This window comes from Pristiophorus japonicus, chromosome 15 (assembly GCF_044704955.1).
Source record: "Pristiophorus japonicus isolate sPriJap1 chromosome 15, sPriJap1.hap1, whole genome shotgun sequence".
Taxonomy (NCBI): domain Eukaryota; kingdom Metazoa; phylum Chordata; class Chondrichthyes; family Pristiophoridae; genus Pristiophorus; species Pristiophorus japonicus.
This window is the reverse complement of record NC_091991.1, coordinates 94487022-94506663: the sequence shown is the minus strand read 5'-3', so window position 1 is coordinate 94506663 and position 19642 is coordinate 94487022. Positions and strand designations below refer to the sequence as shown.

The following is a 19642-nucleotide window of genomic DNA, read 5'->3' as shown; positions in this document are numbered from 1 at the left end:
GGGGGGAGAGAGAGACTAGGGGGGGAGAGAGAGACTGGGGGGAAGAGAGAGAGACTGGGGGGTGGGGAGAGACTGGGTGGGAGAGAGAGACTGGGGGTGGAGAGAGAGACTTGCGGGAAGAGAGAGAGAATGGGGGGAGGAGAGAGAGACTGCGGGGGAGGGAGAGAGAGTCTGGTGGGGGGGGAGAGAGAGAGACTGGGGGGGGAGAGAGAGACTGGGGGGCGAGAGAGAGACGGGGGGAGAGAGAGAGAGACTTTCGGTGGGGTGGGGGGTTGGCTGAGAGAGAGACTGGGAGGGAGAGAGAGACTGGGGGGAGAGAGAGACTGGGGGAGAGAGAGAGACTGGGGGGGGAAGAGAGAGACTGGAGGGGAGAGAGAGAGAGTCTGGTGGGGGGGGAGAGAGAGAGACTGGGGGGGGAGAGAGAGACTGGGGGGGAGAGAGAGACGGGGGGAGAGAGTCAGAGACTTTCGGTGGGGGGTGGGGGTTGGGTGAGAGAGAGACTGGGAGGGAGAGAGAGACTGGGGGGGAGAGAGAGACTGGGGGGGAGAGAGAGAGACTGGGAAGGAGGAGAGAGAGAGACTGGGAGGGGTGAGAGAGAGACTGGGGGGGAGAGAGAGACTGGTGGGGAGTGTGAGACTGGGAGGGAGAGAGGAACTGGGGGGAGGAGAGAGAGACTGGGGGGAGGACAGAGAGACTGGGGGGAAGAGAGAGAGACTGGGGGGAGGAGAGAGAGACTGGGGGGAGGAGAGAGAGTGACTGGGGGAAGAGAGAGAGACTGGGGGGAGGAGAGAGAGACTGGGGGGAGGGAGAGAGAGACTGGGTGGAGGGAGAGAGAGACTGGGTGGGAGAGAGAGTGGGGGGGAGAGAGAGACTCGGGGGGGGAGGGAGTGACTGGGGGGAGAGAGAGACTGTGGGGGAGAGAGAGACTGGGAGGGGGGAGAGAGAGACTGGGGGGGGAGAGAGAGACTGGGGGGGAGAGAGAGACTGGGGGGAGAGAGACTGGGGGGGCGAGAGTGAGACTGGGGGGGCAGAGAGGGACTGGAGGGAGGAGAGAGAGACTGGGTGGGGGAGAGATAGACTGGGTGGGGGAGAGAGAGACTGGGTGGGGGAGAGAGAGACTGGGTGGAGAGATAGAAAGAGACTGGGGGAGCAAGAGAGAGAGACTGGGTTGAGAGAGAGAGAGAGAAAGAGAGAGAGACTGGGGGTGGAGAGAGAGGGAGAGACTGGGGAGAGAGTGAGAGAGAAAGAGACAGGGGAGAGAGATAGAGACTGGGGGCAGAGAGAGAGACTGGGGGAAGAGAGAGAGAGAGAGAGACTGGGGAGAGAGAGAGAGACTGGGGGAAGAGAGAGAGAGACTGGGGGAAGAGAGAGAGAGAGAGAGAGACAAAAGGAAGAGAGAGAGAGACTGGGGCAAGAGAGAGAGAGAGAGATAGACTGGGGGAAGAGAGAGAGAGAGAGAGACTGGGGGAAAAGAGAGAGAGAGAGACTGGGGGAAGAGAGAGAGAGACTGGGGGGAGGAGAGAGAGACTGGGGGGGGTGAGAGAGACTGGGTGGCGGGGGGGGAGAGAGACTGGGGGGGGGGGTGAGAGAGACTGGGTGGCGGGGGGGGAGAGAGACTGGGCGGGGAGAGAGACACACGGCGGGGGGGAAGAGAGAGACTGGGGGCGGGAGAGAGAGACTGAGGGGGGGAGAGAGAGACTGTGGGGGGGAGAGAGACTGGGGGGGAGAGAGAGAGACGTGGGGGTGGAGAGAAAGAGACTGGAGGCGAGAGAGAGACTGGAGGGATAGAGAGACTGGGGGTGAAGAGAGAGACTGGAGGGGAGAGAGAGAGAGTCTGGTGGGGGGGAGAGAGAGAGACTGGTGGGGGGGTGAGAGAGTGGGGGGGGAGATAGAGACTGGGGGGGAGAGAGAGACGGGGGGAGAGAAAGACTTGCGGTGGGGGGGGTGGGTGAGAGAGAGACTGGGAGTGAGAGAGAGACTGGGGGGGAGAGAGAGACTGGGGGGAGAGAGAGAGAGACTGGGGAAGAGGAGAGAGAGACTGGGAGGGGGGAGAGAGAGAGACTGGGAGGGGGGGAGAGAGAGACTCGGGGGGGAGAGAGAGACTGGGAGGGTGAGAGAAACTGGGGGGAGGAGAGAGAGACTGGGGGGAGGAGAGAGAGACTGGGGGAAGAGAGAGAGACTGGGGGGGAGGAGAGAGAGTGACTGGGGGGAGGGACAGAGAGACTGGGTGGGAGAGAGAGTGAGGGGGGAGAGAGAGACTGGGGGGAAGAGAGAGAGACTGGGGGGTGGGGAGAGACTGGGTGGGAGAGAGAGACTGGGCGTGGAGAGAGAGACTTGCGGGAAGAGAGAGAGAATGGGGGGAGGAGAGAGAGACTGCGGGGGAGGGAGAGAGAGTCTGGTGGGGGGGGAGAGAGAGAGACTGGGGGGGGGGGGGACTGAGAGACTGGGGGGCAAGAGAGAGACGGGGGAGAGAGAGAGAGACTTTCGGTGGGGTGGGGGGTTGGCTGAGAGAGAGACTGGGAGGGAGAGAGAGACTGGGGGGAGAGAGCGACTGGGGGGGAGAGAGAGACTGGGGGGGAAGAGAGAGACTGGAGGGGAGAGAGAGAGAGTCTGGTGGGGGGGGAGAGAGAGAGACTGGGGGGGGGAGAGAGAGACTGGGGGGGAGAGAGAGACGGGGGGGAGAGAGACAGAGACTTTCGGTGGGGGATGGGGGTTGGGTGAGAGAGCGACTGGGAGGGAGAGAGAGACTGGGGGGGGAGAGAGAGACTGGGGGGGAGAGAGAGAGAGACTGGGAAGGAGGAGAGAGAGAGACTGGGAGGGGTGAGAGAGAGACTGGGGGGGAGAGAGAGACTGGTGGGGAGTGTGAGACTGGGAGGGAGAGAGGAACTGGGGGGAGGAGAGAGAGACTGGGGGGAGGACAGAGTGACTGGGGGGAAGAGAGACAGACTGGGGGGAGGAGAGAGAGACTGGGGGGAGGAGAGAGAGTGACTGGGGGAAGAGAGAGAGACTGGGGGGAGGAGAGAGAGACTGGGGGGAGGGAGAGAGAGACTGGGTGGATGGAGAGAGAGACTGGGTGGGAGAGAGAGTGGGGGGGAGAGAGAGACTCGGGAGGGGAGGGAGAGACTGGGGGGAGAGAGAGACTGTGGGGGAGAGAGAGACTGGGAGGGGGGAGAGAGAGACTGGGGGGGGAGAGAGAGACTGGGGGGGAGAGAGAGACTGGGGGGAGAGAGACTGGGGGGGCGAGAGTGAGACTGGGGGGGCAGAGAGGGACTGGAGGGAGGAGAGAGAGACTGGGGGGAGGAGAGAGAGACTGGGTGGGGGAGAGAGAGACTGGGTGGGGGAGAGAGAGACTGGGTGGAGAGATAGAAAGAGACTGGGGGAGCAAGAGAGAGAGACTGGGTGGAGAGAGAGAGAGAGAGAAAGAGAGAGAGACTGGGAGTGGAGAGAGAGAGAGAGACTGGGGAGAGAGTGAGAGAGAAAGAGACAGGGGAGAGAGATAGAGACTGGGGGCAGAGAGAGAGACTGGGGGAAGAGAGAGAGAGAGAGAGACTGGGGAGAGAGAGAGAGAGACTGGGGGAAGAGAGAGAGAGACTGGGGGAAGAGAGAGAGAGAGAGAGAGACAAAAGGAAGAGAGAGAGAGACTGGGGCAAGAGAGAGAGAGAGAGAGACTGGGGGAAGAGAGAGAGAGAGAGAGACTGGGGGAAAAGAGAGAGAGCGAGACTGGGGGAAGAGAGAGAGAGACGGGGAAGTGAGAGAGAGAGAGACTGGGGGAAGAGTAGACCTCATAGAAACGTTTAAAATTCTGATGGGTTCAGACAGGTTCGATGCAGGAAGAATGTTCCCAATGTTGGGGAAGTCCAGAATCAGGGGTGACATTCTAAGCATAAGGGGTAAGCCATTTAGGACCGAGATGAGGAGAAACATTTTCACCCAGAGAGTGGTGAACCTGTGGAATTCTCTACCACAGAAAGTTGTTGAGGCCAATTCACTAAATATATTCAAAAAGGAGTGAGATGAAGTCCTTACTCCTAGGGGGATCAAGGGGTATGGCGAGAAAGCAGGAATCGGGTACTGAAGTTGCATGTTCAACTCATTGAATGGCGGTGCAGGCTAGAAGGGCCTAATGGCCTACTCCTGCACCTATTTTCTATGTTTCTATGTAAGAGAGAGAGAGAGAGACTGGGGGAAGAGAGAGAGACTGGGGGAAGAGAGAGAGACTGGGGGAAGAGAGAGAGACTGGGGGGAGGTGGGCGGAGAGAGACTGGGAGGGGCGGCGGAGAGAGACGGGGGGACGGAGAGAGACTGGGGGGGTGGAGAGAGAGAGACTGTGGGGTCGGAGAGAGAGTGACTGGGGTGGCGGAGAGAGAGACTGGAGGGGGGAGAGAGAGACTGGGGGGGAGAGATGGGGGGGAGAGAGAGACATGCGGGGGGGTTGGTGAGACAGACTGGGGGGAGGAGAAAGAGACTGGGGGGAGGGAGAGGGAGAGAGAGACTGTGGGTGGCAGAGAGGTGGAGAGACTGTGAGAGAGAGAAAGAGAGAGAGGGAGAGACTGGGGGAAGAGAGAGAGAGTGGGAAAGAGAGCAACTGGGGAGAGAGAGAGAGATACTGGGGGGAGAGAGAGAGAGAAACTGGGGAGAGAGAGACAGCGAGCGACTGGAGGGAGAGAGAGAGAGACTGGCAGGAGAGAGAGAGAGAGAGACTGGGGGGAGAGAGAGAGAGAGAGACTGGGGGGGAGAGAGAGGTAGATTGGGGGGCAGAGAAAGAGGGAAGACTGGGAGGAGAGATAGAGAGAGAGACTGGGGGGAGAGAAACTGAGGGGGGAGAGCGAGAGACTGGGGGGGAAGGGAGAGAGACTGGGGGGGGGGGGAGAGAGAGACTGGGGGGGGGGGCTGAGAGAGACTGGGTGGCGGGGGGGGAGAGGGACTGGGCAGGGAGAGAGAGACACGGCGGGGGGGAAGAGAGAGACTGGGGGCGGGAGAGAGAGACTGAGGGGGGGAGAGAGAGACTGCGGGGGGGAGAGAGACTGGGGGAGAGAGAGAGACGTGGGGGTGGAGAGAAAGCGACTGGAGGCGAGAGAGAGACTGGGTGGAGAGAGAGACTGGGAATGAAGAGAGAGACTGGAGGGGAGAGAGAGAGACTTGCGGTGGGGTGGGGGGTGGGTGAGAGAGAGACTGGGAGGGAGAGAGAGACTGGGGGGGAGAGAGAGAGAGACTGGGGAGGAGGAGAGAGAGACTGGGAGGGGGGAGAGAGAGAGACTGGTGGGGGGGAGAGAGACTGGGGGGGCAGAGAGAGACTGGGGGGGACAGAGAGATGGGGGGAGAGAGAGAGACTTGCGGTGGGGGGGGTGGGTGAGAGAGAGACTGGGAGGGAGAGAGAGACTGGGGAGGGGAGAGAGAGAGACTGGGAGGGGGGAGAGAGAGACTAGGGAGGGGAGAGAGAGACTGGGGGTGAGTGTGAGACTGGGAGGGAGAGAGAAACTGGGGGAGCAGAGAGAGACTGGGGGGAGGAGAGAGAGACTGGGGGGAAGAGAGAGAGACTGGGGGGAGGAGAGAGAGACTGGGGGGAGGAGAGAGAGTGACTGGGGGGAGGGAGAGAGAGACTGGGTTGGAGAGAGAGTGGGAGGGGAAGAGAGAGACTGGGGGGGTAGAGAGAGACTGGGGGGTAGAGAGAGACTGGGAGCGAGAGAGAGACTGGGGGGGGGAGGGAGAGAGAGACTGGGGGGAGAGAGAGACTGTGGGGGAGAGAGAGACTGGGAGGGGGGAGAGAGAGACAGGGGGGGGAAGAGAGAGACTGGGGGGGAGAGAGAGACTGGGGGGGGGGGCGAGAGTGAGACTGGAGGGGGGAGAGAGGGACTGGAGGGAGGAGAGAGAGATTCGGGGGAGGAGAGAGGGACTGGGGGGAGGAGAGAGAGACTGGGTGGGGGAGAGAGAGACTGGGTGGGGGAGAGAGAGACTGGGTGGAGAGATAGAAAGAGACTGGGGGAGCAAGAGAGAGAGACTGGGTGGAGAGAGAGAGAGAGAGAGAGAGAGAAAGAGAGAGAGACTGGGGGTGGAGAGAGAGAGAGAGAGAGACTGGGGAGAGAGTGCGAGAGAAAGAGACAGGGGAGAGAGAGACTGGGGGAAGAGCGAGAGAGTGGGGTAAGAGAGAGAGAGAGAGACGGGGGAGAGAGAGAGAGAGAGAGACTGGGGGAAGAGAGAGAGAGACTGGGGGAAGAGAGAGAGAGAGAGAGACTGCGGGGGAGAGAGAGAGAGAGAGAGACTGGGGGAAGAGAGAGAGAGACTGGGGAAGAGAGAGAGAGAGAGAGACTGGGGGAAGAGAGAGAGAGAGAGAGACTGGGGAGAGAGAGAGAGAGAGACTGGGGGAAGAGGGGACCTCATAGAAACGTTTAAAATTCTGATGGGTTCAGACAGGTTCGATGCAGGAAGAATGTTCCCAATGTTGGGGAAGTCCAGAACCAGGGGTCACATTCTAAGGATAAGGGGGAAGCCATTTATGACCGAGATGCGGGGGAACTTCTTCACCCAGAGAGTGGTGAACCTGTGGAATTCTCTACCACAGAAAGTTGTTGAGGCCAATTCACTAAATATATTCAAAAAGGAGTGAGATGAAGTCCTTACTACTCGGGGGATCAAGGGGTATGGCGAGAAAGCAGGAATGAGGTACTGAAGTTGCATGTTCAGCCATGAACTCATTGAATGGCGGTGCAGGCTAGAAGGGCCGAATGGCCTACTCCTGCACCTATTTTCTATGTTTCTATGTAAGAGAGAGAGAGAGACTGGGGGAAGAGAGAGAGAGAGAGAGACGGGGGGCGGAAAGAGACTGGGAGGAGCGGCGGAGAGAGACTGGGGGTGGAGAGAGAGAGACTGTGGGGGCGGAGAGTGTGAGAGACTGGGGGGCGGAGAGAGAGTGACTGGGGGGCGGAGAGAGAGAGACTGGGGGGCGGAGAGAGAGAGACTGGAGGGGCCGAGAGAGAGACTGGGGAGGGTGGAGAGAGAGAGACTGAGGGGCGGAGAGAGAGAGACTCGGGGGGGGCAGAAAGAGATAGACTGGGGGGGGGCAGAGAGGTGGAGAGACTGGGGGGGCGGGGAGAGAAAGGGACTGGGTGGGGGGCAGGGAGAGAGAGAGACTGGGGTGGGGGGGGAGAGAGAAACTGGTTGGGGAGGGAGAGACTGGTGGATAGAGAGAGAGAGAGAGAGAGAGATTGGCGGGGGGGGCGGGGGAGAGAGAGAGAGTGACTGGGGGGAGAGAGAGAGAGAGAGAGAGAGAGAGACTCGGGGGGGGGGGGAGAGAGAGAGAGGGACTGGGGGGAGAGACAGAGACTCCGGGGAGTGAGAGAGAGACTGGGGGGAGAGAGAGAGAGAGAGAGAGAGAGACTAGGGGGAGAGAGAGAGAGAGAGAGAGAGACTGGCGGGGGGCGGGGGAGAGAGAGAGAGTGACTGGGGGGAGAGAGAGAGAGAGAGAGACTGGGGGGAGAGAGAGAGAGAGTGAGAGAGACTGGTAGAGTGGGGGGGAGAGAGAGAGAGAGAGAGAGAGAATGGGCGGAGAGAGAGAGAGAGAGAGAGATACTGGGGGGGGGAGGGCGGAGAGAGAGAGAGCGACTGGGAGGGAAAAGAGAGAGAGAGACTAGGAGGGAAAAGAGAGAGAGAGACTGAGGGAAAAGAGAGAGAGAGACTGGGGGGAGAGAGAGAGAGAGAGACTGGTGGGAGAGAGAAAGAGAGAGAGACTGGTGGAAGATAGAGAGAGAGAGATACTGGGTGGAGAGAGAGAGAGAGACTGGGGGGAGAGTCACAAATCACTGACTCCACACGGTCTGGTGTAAATCTAACTGCTGTGACCTTGGTCCTTTATTGAACAGCCTCAGAGTGCCCCTCAGGTGTGGTGGTCAGCCTTTTATATTGCCTGTTGCAGGTACTTCCAGGTTTCCCACCACAGTGCACTCTGTGGGTACCATTGTGCTTACATTACATTTAAGGTACCAGGACGATACACACCTCAATACATAACATCACACTTGTCCAACGGAAGGCAGGTAGGCATAGACAGTGCGTTAGTATGGTACATGTTATCTGGTACATTAACTAGTTATTGACTGGTAACGGATCCCTGATTTCCTTGTTAGCTCTTATCATTAATTGTACTTTACATCCCTTACTTTACACAAATACAGTGGCCATTCAGCATTAAAATATTAATTCATATTATAAATTCGCCATCTCACATTAACACAGCTCATTTTAGACTCGCTCTGCCTTACAGAAGTCTTTTGTGGGGACCACCACATGGTAAGGCCCTTTTAAGACTCCCGGGTGCATTTCCTTTTTAAGGGGCCATCTTTGATGCAGGAGGATTCCACGAGGCTTCTCCTTGGGCGCCGCCATCTTTGATGCTCTGCTGTTCTGGACACGTGGCCCCCGACCTCCAGCTGCTGCCGCCGCCCGACTCTCCCTCTGCGTAGGCCCCTCCGATCCGCCGGCCATCCTGGATCCCTCGCCCCCCCCCGCCCGCAGTGCCCCCCCACTAGGCCCCTCTCTGCAGGGCTGCTTGTCTGTGGGGGCTGAGGCTGCAGGGTCTCTGTGTGAGGTCCGGGCCTGGGGCTTGTCTGTGGGTGGATTGAGGCTGCAGGGTCTCTGTGTGAGGTCCGGGCCTGGGGCTTGTCTGTGGGGGCTGAGGCTGCAGGGTCTCTGTGTGAGGTCCGGGCCTGGGGCTTGTCTGTGGGGGCGGAGGCTGCAGGGTCTCTGTGTGAGGTCCGGGCCTGGGGCTTGTCTGTGGGTGGATTGAGGCTGCAGGGTCTCTGTGTGAGGTCCGGGCCTGGGGCTTGTCTGTGGGGGCTGAGGCTGCAGGGTCTCTGTGTGAGGTCCGGGCCTGGGGCTTGTCTGTGGGGGCTGAGGCTGCAGGGTCTCTGTGTGAGATCCGGGCCTGGGGCTTGTCTGTGGGGGCTGAGGCTGCAGGGTCTCTGTGTGAGGTCCGGGCCTGGGGCTTGTCTGTGGGGGCTGGGGCTGCAGGGTCTCTGTGTGAGGTCCGGGCCTGGGGCTTGCCTGTGGGTGGATTGAGGCTGCAGGGTCTCTGTGTGAGGTCCGGGCCTGGGACTTGTCTGTGGGTGGATTGAGGCTGCAGCTCCAGCTCGGTCGGCGCTGCTCTCTGGGGTCCCGGGGCACGGCAGCACCCCGGGGAGCAGCAGCCTGTGGAGTGGTGAAGTCTTCCCAGCTCCCACGGACCGTCCCCATCCACCTCCGGCCGAGGAGTGTGGGCCCATCGCCTGCAACGACCCACAAAGGTAAAGCGTGCGTCTCGTCCCGTGGGATACCTGCACCATCGCTCTGCCAAGAACAGGTATCAGTTCCCTGGTGTAGATATGCAGCTTTGCCGTGACCGGGACCAGCTTGGGTCGTGCAGCTGGGTTAATCCACAGTTTATCAAAAGTTCTCTGAGTCATCAACGACGGACCGGAGCCCGTGTCCACTTCCATACTCACAGGGACTCCGTTGATTTTTACTTCCCTTATCACTGGGGGCGAATCGTCAGTACACGTGTACAGTCCCAACACCTCTTCATCTTCTGCCTGCTCCTCGCTGAACAGTGGATCATCCCCCATCTCCTCAGCCACATGGTGAGTCTGATTTCTTTTACACATACGCTGAAGGTGGACTTTCGTGTGACAGGTATTGCACATGTACTCTGCAAACCTGCACCGGTGAGCCCCATGGCTTCCTCCACAGCGCCAGCATGGTGCTGCTTGATTGGCCCCCCTCAGCGGACTCGGAGTTCCAGGATCCCGAGATCCATGCTCTCTGCCCCGGGCAGAGCCACGTTCTGCAGTTTTGTCCGTGGTGGGCACTATCCTGTGGACAGTGCCTGCCGGGTTCAAGACTGTGTGGATCATTTGCTTGGTGCTGCAAGTCGAGGTCATATATGCCTGGCTGATGGTGATGGCCTTTGTCAGGGTGACTGTGGGTTCCATGGCTAGCAGTTTGTGAAGGAGGCCCTCGTGGCCAATCCCCATGACGAAAACGTCCCGTAACGCCTCGTAAAGGTGTGCGCCAAAATCACACGGCGCCGCGAGTCTCCTGAGGTCCGCAGCATATTTGGTGACGTCCTGGCCCTCGGGTCTGCAGTGATGGTAGAATTTGTATCTGGCCGTGAGCATGCTCTCCTTCGGTTTCAACTGGTCACGAATGAGTTCAGTCAGCTCCTCGTGTGACTTGTCCCTGGCACTCCCAGTGCCAGCAAATCCCTGACGAGACAGTAAACCTCATCGCCACAACTAGAGAGCAATATCGCCTTACGCTTCTCTCTCAGTGCATCTGTGTCCTCCGTCAGGTCGTTTGCTGTGCAGTAGTACGCGAGCCCTTCTGTAAAGGCCTCCCAATCATTGCCCACGGTAAAATCCTTTAGCGAGCCCAGAGTAGCCATGGTTGCGTGGAGTTCGTCCGCTTCCTTGTCGCCAATGTGGGGCATGTAGCACACAAATCACTGACTCTCACGGTCTGGTGTAAATCTAACTGCTGTGACCTTGGTCCTTTATTGAACAGCCTCAGAGTGCCCCTCAGGTGTGGTGGTCAGCCTTTTATATTGCCTCTTGCAGATACTTCCAGGTTTCCCACCACAGCACACTCTGTGGGTACCATTGTGCTTACATTACATTTAAGGTACCAGGACGACACACACATCAATACATAAGAGAGAGAGAGAGAGAGAGAGAGAGACTGGGAGGAGGCCATCAGAGGGGAGGCAGAGAGAGAGAGGGAACTCGGTCCGGGGGTCACAAGCACGGGGAGCACAGTGGGGGTGGGGGAAGAATGTGGGGGGGCGGACCACGGTCTCCCAGCCCCACCCCTTTACACAACACCACGTTCTCCCTCCCCGGCCCTACATGGGCTGATTACCCAGAAAGCTCGGTGTGTATGTGGCAAGTGACATCATTGGACTGGGCGAGATCCGGATGTCACTACACTGTCACTTTTCACCAATAAGTGACCCACACTGTGCCTCATCTATGGTGGGGGGAAGGGAGAGGGGAAGGTCAGGAACTTGCTGCGGGGAAAGGTCATGTATCCATGGGGGATGGGGGCGGGAAGCATGGGCAGGGGGAGGAGGTCAGGCTCTTGGGTGGTGGGGGACGGGAGCAGGAACTTGTTTGGGGGAGTGGGAGAAGTTCTTAACCCATGAGAAGATCTTAAACCGTAAGCTCTGGAAACCCCTCCCTAAACCTCTCGACCTCTCGACCTCTCTTTCCTCCTTTCAAATGCTCTTAAAACCTACCTCTTTGACCAAGCTTTTGGTCATCTGCCCTAATTTCTTCTTACGTGGCTCGGTGTCAAATGTATCTGTTTTATCTTATAACACGGCTGTGAAGCGCCTTGGGACGGTTTACTATGTCAAAGGCGCTATCTAAATACAAGTTGTTGTTGTTGAGTGAGTCGTGTCTGTTCCAAGTGAGCTCTCTCCTGCCTGGAGTCAGCAGTCAGAATGGCTCAAATTACACTTTGCAAAGTCACTGATTACGTCGGCAGGACGGTTTCAATTACATATTCCAGAGAAACTGCTGGGTGTGTCTTGTTCTCCAAGGGGACCAATCAGCAGGACTGACCATCAAGGGGGTCCAATCAGAGCTTTAGGCGTTACAAATAAACGCGTCCTTTTTTTCACTCCGAGAGTTGTGGGGATCGGGATCGCTCTCCCTGAAAAGGTGGTGGAAGCTGGTTCCATAAATCAGTTTAAAAGGGATTTGGACAGGTGCTCGAGGGTAAGGAACTTACAGGGTTACGGTCAGAAAGCGGGATGTGGGACACAGCACCATTGCTCTTTCACAGAGCCAGCACAGGCACGACGGGCCGAATGGCCTCCTCCTGTGCTGTAAGTTCTATGGTTCTGTCACCTCTCTGATCAAAAGTACTTCTCTCCATACCCGCCTCACTATTAGTTCCTTTACATACTCCCCTTGAGCTCTCTATTTTAAACTGCATTGCTTCCTCATTGTGCTAAGTCAAAGGGGAATTTTAACTCTCCCTGATTGGCAGGAAAGGATTGGGGGGAGTAGTTAACATAGTGTGGCACCATTTGCCACTCTGATCTTGTCAATCTATGCCGTGAATGCTGCTGTTTTTGATAGCGGATGAGCCTTCCACCAGACTCTGGTGGGAGCCTCATTATCAAATGCCACTCGACATTTTAACCTGGCCCCGATGGGGCGCTGGCTATGTCCATCTCACTAGCTGAGCCTCGAGAAGCCAGCGAGGTCGCTAAGGTAAGTAAAAAACAAAGATTCCTTACTGGAGCCAGAAGCAGCATGACTTCTCCCCCGGGCCCCTCCAGGAAAGTGTGTGTCTCCTCTGCCCCCAGCTGGGAGAGCCTGCAAACATGCTTTATGCCGAATGGACCTGGTTCCCAGTGGCCTTCTTACACTGATGGTGGGCAACATCTCGCCCTCCGATTCTCGCCATTCCACACCACCGGTTTGCCAAGTGCTGATTTCCGCCGCATCTCACTGATCTCAGCCAGGCCTGCAGTTAGGTGCTAGAGTTCACCAGGTCTCTGTGGCTTATTGCTTCCACAGAGGGTGGTACTACTGTTGCTTAGTATCACACTCTGCCGCTTGTTTAACCATGAATAATCAGTAAACCCTCAAATCAGAATCTCCTACAAATTGGGGGCTCATGCAGTTTTGAATGAGGTGCGCATTAGTTCAGCAAACCCACGATGTTGTGTACTGTCACTGGGCTAATGGGCAGCCCAAGTTTAATTGGCGAAAGCACAACTTCCACATAGCAGCAACTGGAGCATCAGATTTGGCCAGAACACCCTGAGCTAGGAAGGTGCAAATCAGTCCCTGATCACAATCTGTACATCCCTGCTGGATTTCAGCTGAGGACACAGTTGTGTTCAGCTGTGGTGCCCTCTGTAGTTGGAGGTTCAAACCCCCTGTGCGGAGGGGAGGGGGCAGGTCGGAGGGCCTCCTCGTAGGACTGCTCCTGGGCATGGTCAAGGTGGTCATTAACCAGTCCAGGCAGCGGGCGGTCAAGGGGGTCGTTCAGCCCGACTGCCTGCGTCTCTTCTGCGGTTACATCTGAGTCAGGGTGTCCCTGGAGATGGAGCACGCGGTGTCCACCGGTACGCTCGCGGCCTTCCGCAAGAGGTGGGCGCCGGAGGGACTGGAGTGCATCATCACCCCCGGCAACCAAATTTTAATTTGATTTTATGTCCAAATGTTAATTTGTTTAAATTGCTGGTTTTTAGTGACCTCACCCCCTTTTAGCCAGGGGGCACTTGTATAATTCGTGTTTTGGTGCCCTCAAAAAATAAACCAAAAAAACAAAAAACAACAAGGGGGCACCTGAAAAGATTTTGGAGTGCCCCCCCTTTAATCAGGGGGCACTTGATTAAAGTATTACAACAAAAATAGTTGTAGAGCTGTTATTCCAATATTGAAGGGTCAAACCTCTAATCTCAAATTGCTCTGGTTTCAGGCAGTTATGTTTGGGGTTGTCTTTCCTCAATATCAGTCTCCAAGTATTGTGGGAAGATATTGCATTAATTTGACTAGTGAGCAGCTTTATAACACATTTATTAGCAAAAACCTTATCTTCTCTCTAAGTGGAGATTTTGCTGTGTATGCAGATGGATTTTCAGCAGGCTAAAAGCTAATAAAACTCTGTCTGGATTGACTTATCATATGCTAACTTGTAACACAGCCAAGCAAATGGATTTTACAATAATTCAAAACATCTGGCAGTAAGAGGTTCTCTTTTCCCCCATGAATAATCATCATAGACGGTCCCTCGAACGTGGATGACTTGCTCCCACACGAGTTCACAGATGTTTCAATGAAGGACCCGATGTTCCAGTCCTGAACTCCAGGGGGTGGAAGATGCCTGTGAGTGGATTTTTTTAACGTGTGGTAACTGTTGCACATCAGCCATCACACGGGCTTGACAGAGCTAGGTCTTTATCCAGTGGCAAGGATTGACCAGGACGGCTGGAGACCTGCTCTGCTACACGGACAGTGTGGGCTGGGAATAATAGAGATGTAATGTTTACAGTTTTACTTTGAAGTTTGGAGGACAAGCTGCTATAACTGGCTGGTCTTTGTAAATTATGTAATACTGAATTTGTTTTCTCCAAGACTGCCCCAGTAGGTAAATTCAGAACCAGAAAAATAAATATCGGGTGAGGGCAAGGAATGGCTTCTAGCTGTAAGACTGTGTCTTTTAAAGAAAATGGTTTCCGATGACTTTCTCCTCAAGAAATGTTCTCTGCTTATCTACAGTAATGTCAACATTTGAAGTATCTCTTACAATAAATTGCTTATTTTTGCTGTTTTAAAAATCCCCAGCCTGCAGGTGCTATCTAGACTTACACATGAAGAATAGACTTTTGGATGAGGTGGCAGAGGACTGTCCTGGTGAACTGCACACCAATAAGAGGGAGCTCCATGAGGAGGGGAAGGGAATTAGAGGGGGGAGGGAGGGAGGGGAAGAGGGCTATGAAAGAGCAGCCTCTGAAACATTGTATAGGATGCTGACTTTACCTTGAAGGCCAATGGCAGCTCAATGATGAACAGGTCCATGTAATCAAACTTTAAAAGTTTCAGCGATCTCTCCAGGAAGGGTCTGACCATCACCGGAGGGTGATAGGTGCTCCATAGCTGAAAGTTGGACTCGAAGTTAATACAACAAACTGAAACAGCATTATAATATTCAGGATTACAGAACACTGAGAGTTCTGTATTGAAGACATCACAACCTCCGATACACCAGTTATATTCACAGTTCAGTCTGAAATTGTGCTTTCACAATGCCTGGGTATCAGTGCTACAGGAGAGAGATTCCCCATGCAGCTGAATCATATAGCCCCCAAAATGCCAGATTCCCCTCCCGCCCCCCTCCGCCGTGCTGAGCCGGTGTAATGTGCCTCTGGGAGAGCGAGGGGGAAGTCACAGTCCTGGCACGTGATCGCCATCCACTGTCGTCAGTAGAAAGTGCCGATGGGGTCAAGGTTGGCTGTAATACCCTCTCTCGTTGATAGGCTGCTGTCTCACTGTTCCCATATGAGGAGTGCCCACTTGAATGAGATATGGGAGAGCTGCTCACCCTTGCACAACTGGATCTCTCTACAAATTACCGCGCACAGGAAAGGAGCGAATCTAAAGCAGATAATGATTTGTAGAAACATTAAAGGTGCTATATAAATGCAGGCTGTTGTTGTTTAATATTTCTCTGCTGATTTACCATTGGTCCCTGGCGTAAGATGGAGAAATGCAGCCAGGGTTCCTGCTCCTGCTTGAGTCCTGAAGCGTGTGAGAGTGTGTACACGTTTGTGTGCATTTATGGATGTTTGTGCATATACATGCATTCACATGTATCTGCGTGTTGTGGGTTTGTGTGTACATGTGAGTGTGTGAGTGGTTGAGAGTGTACATGTACGTTTGTGTGTGCACACGTTCACTATCTGGGCACACACGTGAAAATGGCGAGGGAGCCAAAAGCTGCAGATGTACATAAAACAGAAGCTAATCAAGAGTCAGCAGGGAGAGGAGGAGAGAGAGAGAGAGGTTCTTCAAATGTTCATTACCTTGCCACAGTAATAGATCTCGTCTCGCCTCACTGCACCATCAGCGATTTTTTCCTGAATGGCCTCTCCGATCTCATCTTCATTACCGTACACCCATGCTCCATCAAAGTGGCGATAACCCACATCGATCGCTACTTTCATTGCATGGTAACACGCATCATGGGCAGTCTGTTAAAAAAGGAATGTATCAGCAAAACAGAAGACAAAACTGTTTCAAACCTAGAGCTCAGTGTATTGTTACTTTAAAAAAAAGTACCCCCCCTCTCCCCCCCCCCCCCCCCCCCCAGGGTGTAGTGGGTGACAGCGCCCACTACAGAAATGAACCCCAGTACTTTATCTGTATGCTTTATGGCCTTATCAACTTGCGTTGCTACTTTTAGCTATTCATGTACTTGTATTCTCAGATTGCTCCCTCTGGTGGCCCCGGCCTGCTGATGGTCTTGCAGGCTGGGACCGTGCCGATTTACATCAGTGGGCCGGGGCCATTGGAGGGAGCAGCGTGTGGCGGTATACCACTGCAGGGAGCAGCGCGTGCTGCTGCAGGAGGGCGATGGCTGACTGCAGTGAGGGCAGGTACAGCAGGAGCGGTGAGGTCGGGGTGAAGGAGCGGCGAGAGATTGTAGAGGGACGTGATCGGGGTCCAGGAGAGGCACGAGTTCGGGGCCCAGAAGAGGCGAGGGTCCTGGGGCAGCACAGGCCAGCCCACACTGCGATATGTGTGCACGCTAGGTCCGTGCAGCAGAGCGGTCTCCAGTCGTCTTGGTTAACCCTTGCCACTGGACCAAGACCTAGCTCTGTCAAGCCCGTGTGGTGGCTGGTGTGCAACGGTCACCACACGTTTAAAAAATCCACAGACAGGCATCTTCCACCCTTCAGGATGTAGTTCGGGATCCGGAATATTGGGTCCTTCATTGAAACACCTGTGAACTCATCCCTTTTTGGCGTGGAAGCAAGTCATCCTCGCTTCGAGGGACTGCCTATGATGATGATGATGATTCCCAGATCGCTTTGCTCCTCTACCTCATTTAGTTTTTTTAACCTTCCAAGGAATAATTACTTTCTTATTCCTCCTCCCAAAATGAACAAGTGCATGTATGCTATATGTGCCTGTATGCATTTAATTATCTGTGTGAGTGTATATATATTGACCGCACACACACATACACACAAATATACATGCACATGTACACACAAATACACATGCTCCACTACATTAACCTTCATTTGCCAATGTTTATGTCTTCCTATATTTTGGTGCAGTCCTCCACATTATTAGCTGTACCCCACAATTTATCAATGTCTGTATGTGTGGCTTTGTCCATACGTGTGCGTGTGTGCATGTGCATATGTACAGCCATAGGGACACTCCTGGTATTCAGTACATTCTCTCTCTGTGGGGACACACATATGCTGTACATACTCTATAGGGTCACAGGGAGTACACACTCTATAGGGTCACAGGCAGTACACACTATGGGGACACAGGCAGTACACACTCTATGGGGACACAGGCAGTACACACTCTATGGGGACATAGACAGTACACACTCTCTATAGGGACACAGGCAGTACACACTCTATATAGACACAGAGAGTACACACTCAATTGGGACACAGGCAATACACACTCTATAGGGACACAGACAGGGAGTACACGCTCTCTCTATAGGGACCAGGCAGTACACACTCTATAGGGAGACAGGCAGACTCTTTCTATAGGGACACGGGCAGTACACACTCTCTCTATAGGGACACACACAGGGAGTACACACTCTCTATAGGGACACAGGCAGTACACACTATGGGGACACAGGCAATATGCATTCTCTCTATAGGGACACGGAGTACACACTCCCTCTATAGGGACACAGGCAGTACACACTCTTTCTATAGGGACACCCACAGGGAGTACACATTTTCTCTACAGGGACACAGGGAGTACACACTCTATGGGGATACAGGGAGTACACACTCTCTCTATGGGGACACAGGCAATATGCATTCTCTCTATAGGGACACAGGGAGTACACACTCTCTATAGGGGCACACACAGGGAGTACACACTCTCTGTAGGGACACAGGCAGTACACACTTTCTATAGGGTACACTCTATGGGGACACAGGCAGTACACACTCTCTCTATGGGGACACACACCGGGAGTACACACTTTATAGGGACACAGGGAGTACACACTCTCTATAGGGACACGCACAGGGAGTACACACTCTATAAGGACACAGGCAGTACACACTATAGGGACACAGGGAGTACACACTCTCTCTCTAGGGTCACAGGCAATACACTCCCTCTATAGGGACACAGGCAGTACACACACTCTATGGAGACACAGGGAGTACACACTCTCTCTATAAGGACACAGGCAGTACATGCTCTCTATAGGGACACAGGGAGTACACACTCTTTCTATAGGGACACAGGGAGTACACACTCTCTATCGGGACACAGGGAGTACACACTCTTTAGGGACACAGGGAGTACACATTCTCGCTATAGGGACACAGGCAGTACACACTCTCTACAAGGACATAGGTAGTACACACTCCCTCTGTAGGGACACAGGCAGTACATACTCTATAGGGACACAGGCAGTACACACTCTCTATAGACACACACACACAGAGTACGCACTCTCTATATGGGGACACAGGCAGTACACACTCTTTCTATAGGGACACAGGGAGTACACACTCTCTCTATAGGTACACAGGGAGTACACACTCTATGGGGACACAGGGAGTACACATTCTCTCTATGGGGACACAGTCAATACGCACTCTCCCTATGGGGACACAGGCAATACACACTCTCTATAGGGATACAGGCAATACACACTCTCTCTATAGGGACACAGACAGTACACACTCTATAGGGACACAGGGAGTACACATTCTCTCTATAGGGACACAGACAGGGAGTACACACTCTCTATAGGGACACAGGCAGTACACACTCTATAGGGACACAGACAGTACACTCTCTATAGGGACACAGACAGTACACACTCTCTCTATAGGGACACAGACAGGGAGTACACACTCTCTCTATAGGGACACAGGGAGTACACGGTCTCTCTATAGGGACACAGACAGCACATACTCTCTTTATAGGGACACAGGCAGTACACGCTCTCTCGATAGGGACACAGGCAGTACACGCTCTCTCTATAGGGACACAGACAGTACACACTCTGTCGAAAGGGACACAGACAGGGAGTACACGCTCTCTCTATAGGGACCAGGCAGTACACACTTTCTCTATAGGGACACAGGCAGTACACGCTCTCTCTATAGGGACCAGGCAGTACACACTCTCTCTATAGGGACACAGGCAGTACACGCTCTCTCTATAGGGATACAGACGTACACACTCTCTCTATAGGGACACAGACAGGGAGTACACACTCTCTCTATAGGGACACAGGCAGTACACGCTCTCTCTATAGGTACACAGACAGTACACACTCTATCGGCAGGTTACTGAAGTGCACCGAGTAACCACAAGGGAGCGATGTGAACCCTTTTGAGAGACCACAATGGAGGAGTGACAGGCAAAAGTTGGAGAGAAAGATTGAAAATAAGAGACATACTTACAATTTTGGGTGCAGAGAAAGTTCCCAATCCAATAATGGGAATGCTGTTTCCATCATTTAAAGGGATTCGATAATTTTGTGCTGTCAAGCTCATTTCTGTAACCTGCTCAGACAAAATATGTGAATCCAAGTCTCTCTCAAGTTTTAATAGCCAACATCCACGTGAACCACAAAGGGGAAGGGCCATCTACTTAACCATGTAACTGTTAACCCTCTGACTTCCAAACTCTCCTTACAGACTTTAAACTTATAATCAAACATCTTTTCTGAAATAAAATGGAAAATCGTTAACTGAGACCGAATATGAGAGGTCCTTATTGCTTCAGTCACATGGTACCAGAGATACACATCTGCAAACACCTTTCAGCAGGGCTCACTGGATACTGGTTAGGGCCATAGGTCGGGCAAATTTACCGTCTCACACACAAGGTGCAGGCAGATAAATAACCGGTCTTCGTATTTC

At 54.4% G+C, this 19642-nt stretch overlaps 1 protein-coding gene across 1 annotated transcript in view; it reads right to left on the bottom strand.

Moving 5' to 3' along the window:
* Positions 1 to 19273, bottom strand: part of LOC139280909 (aldo-keto reductase family 1 member D1-like) — a 79979-nt gene extending 60706 nt beyond the window's left edge. The window contains exons 1-3 of the mRNA XM_070900714.1: positions 19181 to 19273; positions 15569 to 15736; positions 14526 to 14642 (exon numbers count right to left, since the gene is read on the bottom strand). Of these exons, the coding sequence (XP_070756815.1) occupies positions 14526 to 14642; positions 15569 to 15736; positions 19181 to 19273 (378 nt within the window). The remainder of the gene's footprint in view (positions 1 to 14525; positions 14643 to 15568; positions 15737 to 19180) is intronic.
* Positions 19274 to 19642: the final 369 nt, after the last annotated feature.